The 10,569-nt window shown below is 38.9% G+C and overlaps 1 protein-coding gene across 1 annotated transcript; it reads left to right on the top strand.

Annotated features, from left to right (window-relative positions):
• Positions 1–6,153: 6,153 nt before the first annotated feature.
• prdm12b (PR domain containing 12b) lies at positions 6,154–10,503 on the top strand. The gene is made up of 5 exons (XM_017451390.3): positions 6,154–6,684; positions 8,197–8,387; positions 8,476–8,631; positions 8,854–8,968; positions 9,269–10,503. Exons 1-5 carry the CDS (start codon positions 6,465–6,467, stop codon positions 9,691–9,693), a joined length of 1,107 nt encoding a protein of 368 aa, XP_017306879.1. The 5' UTR covers positions 6,154–6,464; the 3' UTR covers positions 9,694–10,503.
• The last annotated feature ends 66 nt before the right edge of the window (positions 10,504–10,569 follow it).

Raw genomic sequence — 10,569 nt, forward strand, 5'->3', positions numbered from 1 at the left:
TTATCTATGCTGCGAAAGCTCTGTTTGCAAAGTACACCCTTTTACATCATTTTCAAGTTAAGAGCATTCCTAATAAATTAAGAGCTCACTCTCTCTGTCAAGCTGTATCTTGCTCCTGCTACCTGATGCCAGTGCCTGATCCCGACACAATTCTACTCCTGTGGCTGCTCTTGTACCTAGACCTGTTTGATTCATCCTGAATGTGTACTCCTGCATCCTTTATATGGACTTTCTGCACTTGTGACTCATGTCCTGTTACTATGGATGGTTGTCATGGATACTCCAATAACCCACACTTTCCAAAAATGGTTTATGCCCAAGACATACCTTTGCTTTTGTGGACAATTTCAAATGGGTATAATCCCGGTGTCCTGGCAAAATTCCCCCATTGGCCCTTATCTATCATGACCCCCTAATAATTTCCATCTCTGAATTGGCTACATCACTCTCTCGTCTCCACCAATAGCTGGTGTGTTGTGTGTGTTCTTGCGCAATATGGCTGCTATGGCATCATCCATGTGGATGCTTCACACTGGTGCTGGTTGAGGAGATTTCACCCCATACAACATAAAGCGCTATATAAATCTAAGGAATTATTATTATTATTATTATTATTATTATTATTATTATTATTATTATTATTATTTATTAAATTGATCCTGCTGTGATCACAAAGACTGCCCAGTGCTCATCCCAAGACTCTTATTCATTATACATTCATAGTGAACATCCTGTCAGACTTATCTGTTACGTGTTTTAGTATAATAATTTATAATCCCACAATTTGGTGTAACTTGATAGGTTTCCATTTGACTCTGGTTCTTCTCAAGGTTTCTTCCTCATTTCGTTCCAATTACTTTTTCCTTAAGGAAAAGTGTTGCTTCATGTCTATTGTTAACAATGTAATTTGTAACCACTGTACAAATAACATTTTATTCAATTAAATTTTACTCTCATTAGCTTTCCACTTTCCTTATTTGGCCTTAGTTGCAAAGATCTTTTTATTAGGACCTCTAATTAGTTCTCTAATCACCTGCACTCATTCCATATTTCCTGTATTTAGGCCCTAGTTTCCTTTTCCTTTTTTTTGCTTTTGCTTATGCTAACCTACAATTCTGACCCATGTGAATGTTAATCTTACACTTTCCAGTATTAACTGTCTACTTTCTAATTCTTCTGTGTTATCTCTGGTTCCTGTTTTCAGGCACTTTGTTTGATCTAATTGCATGTTTAGCTTCTTCAATTTCTGAACCTGTGTTGTGTTTTACAGTTCAAAGTTCAGATTCTGTTCAACTTTCCTTAGGGCTTCTTGCTTTGCTTCAGTCTAAACAGTCTGACTTTGTAGTGCTTAGACTACAATAGTGTACAAAACAGGAATCATTTCCTCTGAAGATAAAATGCAGGTTTATTACACAGTAATATTTAACATTGTTTAATGTGTTTCTCAGTACCACAGAAAGATCTGATCATGGTGATAAAATTGTGTGGTGTTGAAAATGCCTATGTTATATACGAGCAGCAGACTGCTACTTTTGTGGAGAAAGTATGGTGACAGATTAACAATATTCAACCAAAATGTGACAGTATTTAATCAGTTTTGTGATATCTATAAATCAGAATTAAAAACCTTCATTATTTTACTGATAAGTGTAATCTATCATTTTTCCTTTGAATATGTCATGGTGATTTGCAAAATCCATCCAATGTGAGCATTGTCATGTCCACCCACTGAGCAAGTCTGTCTCTGTCTCCCATGGACTCTGTCAGCAGCTGTTTCCAAATCCAACTCTTTAAATAGCATTCTCTTCAGGGATAAATAAATGTATTGATTAATATACACTATGTTTTATCATGTCAAATATGTATGCTGTGTTTTGACCAAGGTGAATATATTTCTTGATGTTCTGTGTTTGTGTGCTTGCTGAATGTAATTTGTAATGTGGTTTTTGAGTTCAGCTCAGAGAGTGTAAATTTATTAGAGCTAAAGTAGCGAAGAGCTTTATTTTCATGCTCTCCACCAGATCTGAGTCTATTCAGTGCTGTGGAACATCTCTCTATAATACAGAAAAAAATCGGGGGGCGGCACTGGTCTTGAATGTGGATAATTAGTTCTCGATTTTAACTACATCAACTAGTCAGAAGTAATTAAACACTTTGGTTGTTTTGTCATATATATATATATATATATATATATATATATATATATATATATATATATATATATATATATATATATATATATGGCAGATTTAAAAGCAGGAATATGTGCAAAAGTATGTGAATAAACTTTTCATATTTTCTGCGCAATTTTATGAAGAGCCTTGGCAACTTCATCGTTTCCGACAAGATTCATTTGGGAGATTTGTCATGGGAATAATGGAAACAATGCTTTAAGAAAAGAGACTAGCTGTAAAGAATAAAATAGTGAAAATAAAATACATGCAGGAAGAGTGTGTACTTTATATGCGATCAGTCAGTGTGTTTAGAGATTAGTCTACCGCTTAGAGTCAGAATGAATGTAATGTATCATAACGTATTTGCGCACCAGGTATTTTATTACCAAGGAAACATTGCTCCTTTTCGATTCCTCTTGTGCTTCTCTTTTATTTCACTGAACTACCCGATAACTGCGGGGAATGTTTAGGCGTCTCACCGCTGTGTGCGCAATGCTTTGTTAAAACTGCGACTGTAAATGGAGCATAATCAGTTTACATTAAAGCAGCATGTACATTGCAATAAATGGCTCTGCAAATTAATTGGATGGTTACAATGTATTGGTTGTGACAACAAAACCAGAATTTGCTAAAAGATTTTCAAAAAAAAAAAAAAAAAAAAGCTACAGGTGTACACTTTCTGAATTAATTTCGTATTCTCACATTTTCAATAAACAAATTTTCGTTTGCAAAATATTGTTGCAACAAAAAGGCAATTCACTTAAGTGTATAAATGCCCATATTAAGGAGAGTAATTAAAACACTCGAGCCAAACGCTGACGGTCCTCTTTTGTTAAGCGTGTTCATTGGATTTGTGCACGTGCTGCAGCACGGTCCGCTCGTGAATAAACGCTCGACGCTTCGGCTTTATTGTTAGAAGAAAAAAGTAATAAACCTCGAACGATGAATATGCATTAATGGTCGCGTGATGATATTGGTCGGCTGTGTTCCACCATTTGGGTGCGTTCCCAAGAGCGCGCGTGCGGAGCCTCCGAGCTTTCTGTTTATCCTCTTCTTTCTGTTTTTATTCGCGCTCTCCGCCTCAGCTGGTCTAAGTGGGCCAGACCTGGAGAAACCTCTATTTTGTTTTGTTGTGTCTCCTCTCTCTTTCAAATAATCAGCTGTGTGCCAAAAGTGTCCCCCCTTGTTTTTACGCGTGCCAGTCACCTGCCGTCCGCCTCGGTCCTTCCCCGCTTTTCTCTGAAGCTCGTCTTAAAAAAAAAAAAAAAAAAAAAAAAAAAGCTCGCCTTTCTCTCTCTAATTCTTTTGACTTTCCGCGGTCTGGATCCCAAGTGAGATTCAGATTGGGTACGTACTGAACCCCCCATTGTCTTTCAAGGGCTGTACTACGCTAATTAAATTTTATATCCAACCATATAAAAACCCACCTCTTCTCCATGCTCCCAATTCAGCTTTGCAGGCAGACTCTTCTGTTTTTCTTAGTCTGAAAAAAAATCCAGTGTTCATTGAGTCAGATCAGTTGAAAAACATTTGCAAATCTCTATTATTCCGGGATTTTTGTCCCCGTTCTTTTGTGATAAAAGCAGCCCGAAACAGCTTGCTGCTTTCAGACTGAAGCGCTCTGGGAAGCAGGATAAGGCCATGAATGCTAAGTGCATTACGCGCAAGGAGAACGTCTTTTTATCCCGCTATTATTAGGCTTACATTTATATCCACGATATCATTTGCATCTAATTTTCAAATTAAATATTAATTCAAGTCTTTAAAGCGCGATGTAGTGCTTCAGTGCAAGCCTTTTTTCTGTGTAATGTTCTCAGCATTACTTCTTGCGTAACTTTTTCACCAGTAAATCCATCTGTCCTTTTTGTAGAATTTTTGTTTAGTACCCGAAACTTTGAGTAATTAGCGTTTTGTTTTCCCCAAGCAGGTGTTTTTCAATCTAATCTTCAGCTACTCACATATGTGCTACTGTGCTATGCGCATATGACTGTATTCAGTTTCTGAGCGTGTTCAGACCCGTGGCCAAGCTTTTTGAATCATTAGAAATAAGAGGATGAGTGTCAGACGTGTGGTGCAAAAGCCATGATCGTTGCAGTAGGGTTCTAAGAAGCATCGAGAAAGAAAGGTTCAGTCTCTAAGTGAACAGTTTGGTTCATCCCTAAACTTCAGAATTTCACTGCGCCTTTTACGCATTTGAGGTGACAGCTGTTAATAAGCGCGGTGAAAATGTGTTTATAAAAATGCTTAATATTCACACAACTGTATTTTTGTTGTTGTTGTTGTTGTTGTTGTTGTTGTTGTTGATGGTGTTCTAATATGTAGTGTCTATTCCCTCGATTTCAAAGCCTTTTTTTATATATGAATTTGGTATCGAATAAACTCTGAAATCTTTACATTTTGTATGAAACCAATAACAGTGCAATAAATATTTCATTACAATAAATAGAAATCAATCTAAATGTGTGCAAATCCTGTTCACCGAGGAGGGGAAAATACCTAATAAGGGGAGAAACCTGGAGGGGGTGGGGGTGGGGGGTAAGGTCCCTCAAAAAGCAGCTGTTGAGTCCTAATCTGTTTTCATGCCCTGCCACTCACCTCCTGTCTCCCTCTCTGTCTCCCTCTCTGTCTCTGTCTCCCTCACTCTCCTTCTCTGTCTCTGTCTCCCTCTCTCTCCCTCTCTGTCTCTGTCTCCCTCACTCTCCTTCTCTGTCTCTGTCTCCCTCTCTCTCCCTCTCTGTCTCCCTCTCTCTCCCTCTCTGTCTCCCTCTCTCTCCCTCTCTGTCTCCTTCTCTCTGTCCCTCTCTAGCATCGCGCTCTTCTCTCCACTCTTGCGCTCATGTCCAGATTCACCCTCTCCTCTCTCCCAAACCCCAACCTTGACCAGACGTTTTTCGGACCTTCCCCTTGTAGTCCCCCCCCCCAAAAAAAAAAAAAAAAAAAAAAAAAAAAAAAAACACGAGTGCTTGAATGTCAACTCGCCCTCAAAGAACACCGTGAAAGATTGATTTCTGCGCCCGGCATTACATCGGAGCGAGTTGAATGGGAAACCCTGCAAGCCGGGGGACGGAATAAAGATGTCCTCCCTGTTGGAAAAAGGGGGGAAACTGCCCATTTAAGCTCAGTCCATCAACCTTGAAAAAGAGAAGAGAGAAAGACGTGGAGCTATTCAAAGAAAAGCCCATATTCCCCTCTTACAATACCTAAAGACTTTAAATTAATATCCATGAATATTAAATCACTTTGGCCTGAAAAAGAACGAAATAAAAGACTTGACCCCAGCGGCTTTACATATTATTGAGCTTAAGAACGTCATTAAAATCTATTCACCTGGAATATATGCTTTTAATTTCGATATGTTTACTAGGTGCTGGATAGCACATTCGGTTGTTTTGTCGATGCGTTTCTTATTTTATCTAATGCTCAAAACTGTGTATTACTGTTAATATAAGAAAAATGCAACACTTTGCAGAGTTTCTAAGTAAATTGCAGTGAATAAACAATTTTATATATATATATATATATATATATATATATATATATATATATATATATATATATATATATATATATATAGTGTTATTTCTTTGCAGTGATTTTTATTTTTCCATTACAGCAATATTTGATGTAAATTTACCCTACCGCATCGCAGTCAAATAAATAATCTCGGCTGTCAGTCAGGTTGCTTAACTTCTAACTTATATTTCAGACGCTTCTACCAAAATGTAAGTGGCATTATTTTTTCTGTAAATCCATCCATCGTTCCAGCTTGTTTTCATGCAGAGATTCCATGTTGTGTCTCTGGTGTGCTTAGTGTTTTCCCTGCCAAGAGCGCCAGTGTGGGCCATTTTCACAAGTGTGACAGAGAGTCTGCTTATTTTAGTAAAAAAGTGCTTGTTGAATGTTGAACACACACACACACACACACACACACACACACACACACACACACTGCCCCCACCTGATGGCCACTCAATAAATAGCGTGCGTTTCCCCCCTGTGCAAGAACAAGCCTACAGACACACAGCACACAAGGGGTGGGTCATTAATAACTAATTACCGCAGGTCAGACCCTAACGCATATATAAAGCCCACCGGGAGCCGGCACAAGAGAAACATTTTCAGCACTGCGCACCAAGAGGACAGATCGAGTTTAGATAGAGATTTCTTTTCATTTTTTTTTTTAAATAGGCACATTGATTTTTGTTAAATAACAGACTTGTTGTGTAACTGATTTATTCCCAAATAAGCGACATTTCAAACTGGTGTTAAATCATAGTGAGATTAGACATTATGGGTTCAGTGTTGCCCGCTGAAGCGCTGGCCCTGAAGGCTGGATTTAAGCCGCACACACTGGCTCTGTCAGACATCATCACCTCAGACATCCTGCACAGTTTCCTGTACGGCCGCTGGAGGAACGCGCTGGGAGAGCATCTGTTCGAGGAGAAGAGCAGCGCCGTGGGACCCAAAACGGCCTTCACCGCGGAGGTTCTGGCGCAGTCCTTCTCCGGAGGTGAGTGAGTGCCTCATCACTGCCTTTAACACCGCCAACAGCATTTCCCCCATCGTTTACTTTCAGTTCCGACAAGTTTGTTGATTTGTTTTTGGGTTTCTTTTGGGGTTTTTTGTTTTTTCAAGACAGTTGGGTTTTTTACCTCATAAAAAATAAAGGATTTTAAAATGTTATTTAAAGAGATGCTGTGTCATTCCCCAAAACTTTTCAGTGTGTGGTTCTTAGCCATTTTTTTTCTTAACCATGTTTGCAGAACGAGACACTAAAAAGTTCCCTAAATAATCCAAATGAAGCTTGCTTGAGGCCGCCCAAAATATATTTATTAATTGATGAAAATGAATGAAACACTTTATACAATTAATAAAATTGTTATTTAATTTATATATTTTTTTAAAAAAATTAAACACTTTATTCTTTCACTCCTTTGGTCATTTGTTATACAGAAGAAAAAAATAATAATAGCCAACAAAGTGTTAAAAGTAGCCTAAATCAAATTTATTTTTCATAGTGTGTCATATTCCTCAGATTAATCATGTCTGACTTAAATAAGGCTATTAAATTCATAAGCTTAACGTTGCGCTTGACCTAAAAAAGTTTCCAATGGGAAAGTATTAGAGGCAAAGAAAAGGTCCATTATTCAGAATAGCTTTCATTCATCAGCTCCTGGACTCTCTCTCTCTCTCTCTCTCTCTCTCTCTCTCTCTCTCTCTCTCTCTCTCTCTCTCTCTCTCTACACCGTTTCTCTCTTTCTGTAGTTCGCTGTTCCGACATTATTAAAGCGTGAAGTTCTGATTTTATCACTGTTCACACCATGTCAGCCGTCTAATCTCTCCGCTTTTGTAAATCTGAGATCCGCTGGGCATTTTCAAAGCCCTCGTTTTCAGTGCAGATTTATTGCTGAAACGTCCTTTAATGGATAACGAGTATGAAATGAGGCATTTCTTTTGAAAGCTTGTGGAGTTGTTCATTCACATTCCCACTGAAAGCATAACAAATCACCCCTTTCATCGATTTAAAGAGGTATTTCACATTCATTTGGACTGGCTTTTTTATGGTATGGCGGGATGTTGGAGCAAGCCGTGCAGAATGCTTTACACACATTTTCGCTGAAACATATTAATTGAAATGCTTTTGCAATACTTTAATAAGTAGGTAAAACCTGTGGATGAATGATTGCATGATTTGTGTGTGTGTGTGTGTGTGTGTGTGTGTGTGTGTGTGTGTGTGTGTGTGTGTGTTGTATAGATTCAATTTATTATTAATTTCTGGAGTTTTTATTTTGTAGATGTTTTTATATATTCTTCCTTTTCCATGACTTAATATTTTGCAGAAACTTTTTCAGTATCACGTTTGATGAATGGAAAGTGTGGCTCCCAAAAATGCCTGATTGAAATCCAGCAGAAGTTGGCTCTTTAGATTCACAGATTTAAATATCTATTAGGACTTTATAGATCATATCTTTGCCTGAATATGATTGAGTTGTAAACTTTATTTTCTGTACCTTTTCTGCAGAGGTGCAAAAGTTGTCAAGTCTTGTGTTGCCCAGTGAGGTGATCATCGCACAGAGCTCCATCCCTGGTGAAGGTCTTGGCATCTTTTCCAAAACATGGATCAAGGCAGGCACTGAGATGGGACCCTTCACTGGCAGGGTCATTGCACCTGAACATGTAGACCTCTTTAAGAACAACAACCTCATGTGGGAGGTAAGGGCAAATAGGAGTCAGCTGCCTGTCAGTGAACTGGGGTTACAAACTGCAGGCTAAGCGTTCATATGTTCATGTTTGTTCTCAGGTTTTTAATGAAGACGGGACAGTGCGCTATTTCATTGATGCCAGTCAAGAGGATCATCGAAGCTGGATGACCTACATCAAATGTGCCCGGAATGAGCAAGAGCAGAACCTAGAGGTGGTGCAGATTGGAAGCAGCATATTCTACAAAGCAGTGGAGGTATAAAAATAATAATAATAAGACAAAGAATATGAAATATATTGGTTTAGTTTTAAACACAGTTATACATTTAATTATATCAACGTATTTGTAAGTTCAGTTATAATTGTAGGTAATATCTGCATTTCAGTCAAATTCAGTAATCTTTTTTTTTTTTTTTTTTTTTTTTTTTTAGTACATTTCATTTCTGAATAATGATTTCTGATCTTTTGTTCTCTTTAGACAATACCACCAGATCAGGAACTGCTGGTATGGTATGGAAATTCCCACAACACATTTTTGGGCATTCCTGGGGTTCCTGGCATAGACGAAGAACATCAAAAGAAGCATAAAAATGGTACTTCAGGATTTCAATAGAGCTATCCTGTATTTAGAGTTAAATTTGGATGTCTGTTATAGACCAAGACTAAGCAAACATGTTTGAAGTAATTCATTTTTTTTTTCATGAATTTTGAAATCAAGTTTGACATCAACGCCTGTCATTTGTGAGGATATTAATAAATCCATCACAGATTTTCACAGATTTTCTTCCATCTAACATTTTTAGATCAATGTGATGCCATGCATGTGACAGTTTCCCCGATAATTCTTACTGTGTAAATTGTGACTGACATGTTCACATTCTCTCCTCTTCTAGATGATTTCCACGTGTGTGACACCTCGTCGTCGAGCACGTCCCTGGCCACTGCGGGTCGCATGCGCTGCGTGATCTGCCACCGCGGCTTCAATTCACGCAGCAACCTGCGCTCACACATGCGCATCCACACACTCGACAAGCCCTTCGTCTGTCGCTTCTGCAACCGCCGGTTCAGTCAGTCATCCACGCTGCGCAACCACGTGCGCCTGCACACCGGCGAGCGCCCCTACAAGTGCCACGTGTGCCAGAGCGCCTACTCACAGCTGGCAGGCCTGCGTGCGCACCAGAAAAGCGCGAGGCACCGTCCTCCCAGTGGCGGGCCCGTGGTGGGGCTGCAAACTCCCTCACCTCCTCCTCCTCCTCAAATGGCAGCGGTGCCTCACCCGGCCTCGCTGGTGCACCACATACCCACCATGGTGCTATGAGCTGTCAAAGTGTCCCTTTGCTTTCAAACTTTATAGCCTCATAGAGCACATGCCGCTGTTTGAAGTCGCACATCCTCTTAGTGGATGCTGTGTTGTTCATGCTCTTGGCTGTGTGTAGGAGACTCGGTGTACTTGATGCACATGGCTGAGGAGCACAAGTTGTGACAGTACTGACATGAGCACCAGAGTGCGGTTTTGTACGTTTATTGTGTTGAATTCTCAGAGGCAGACAAAGCAGAACGTGCTGAGTAGAAACCTTGAGTCTTCTTGTATCTGTTATATGTGGCTCATCCAAGAGCGAGCAATCTCAATGAGGTGGTCAGTCAAAGTGTGTAATCGATTAATCTTTGCATGCAAAATTGTTACAGTGTAAATAAAAAGGAGTGACAGCATGTAAACATGCCCCACCATTATTAGGTGACAGAAAAATAGCCACACTTTTTTTTAAAAAAAATATAAACCCTCAAAAGAATGCACATTATGAGGCTGCCGTCGTGTATCAGTGAATATGTGGACAGGTCAAAAATGAATATATTTTAAGCCTCACTGGCTCCACCTACTGACCTGCATGTCACCTCCAGTGAGTAAAGTTCAGGAGCACAAAATTGTAAATAATCTGTGTAAGGTTTGTAAAGTAATGTGAATATAATTTTAAAATCTACTTCTGCAATTTACTGAACAGTCACTTTATTTGTGTATGTATGTAAAACGTAAATAAGAATAATTGGCTCTATTATATTATGTACTTTGTTTGCTGAAATAAACTCTTTGAATATTCACATTGTATGCTAATAAATGATTACTTAATCACTTTTAGTATAATATGTTTATTTCTGCTTTTTGCTTTGTTATCATTAATAATACTCCACGCTGGCT

The sequence above is a fragment of the Ictalurus punctatus genome, chromosome 22 (genome assembly GCF_001660625.3).
Source record: "Ictalurus punctatus breed USDA103 chromosome 22, Coco_2.0, whole genome shotgun sequence".
NCBI lineage: Eukaryota > Metazoa > Chordata > Actinopteri > Siluriformes > Ictaluridae > Ictalurus > Ictalurus punctatus.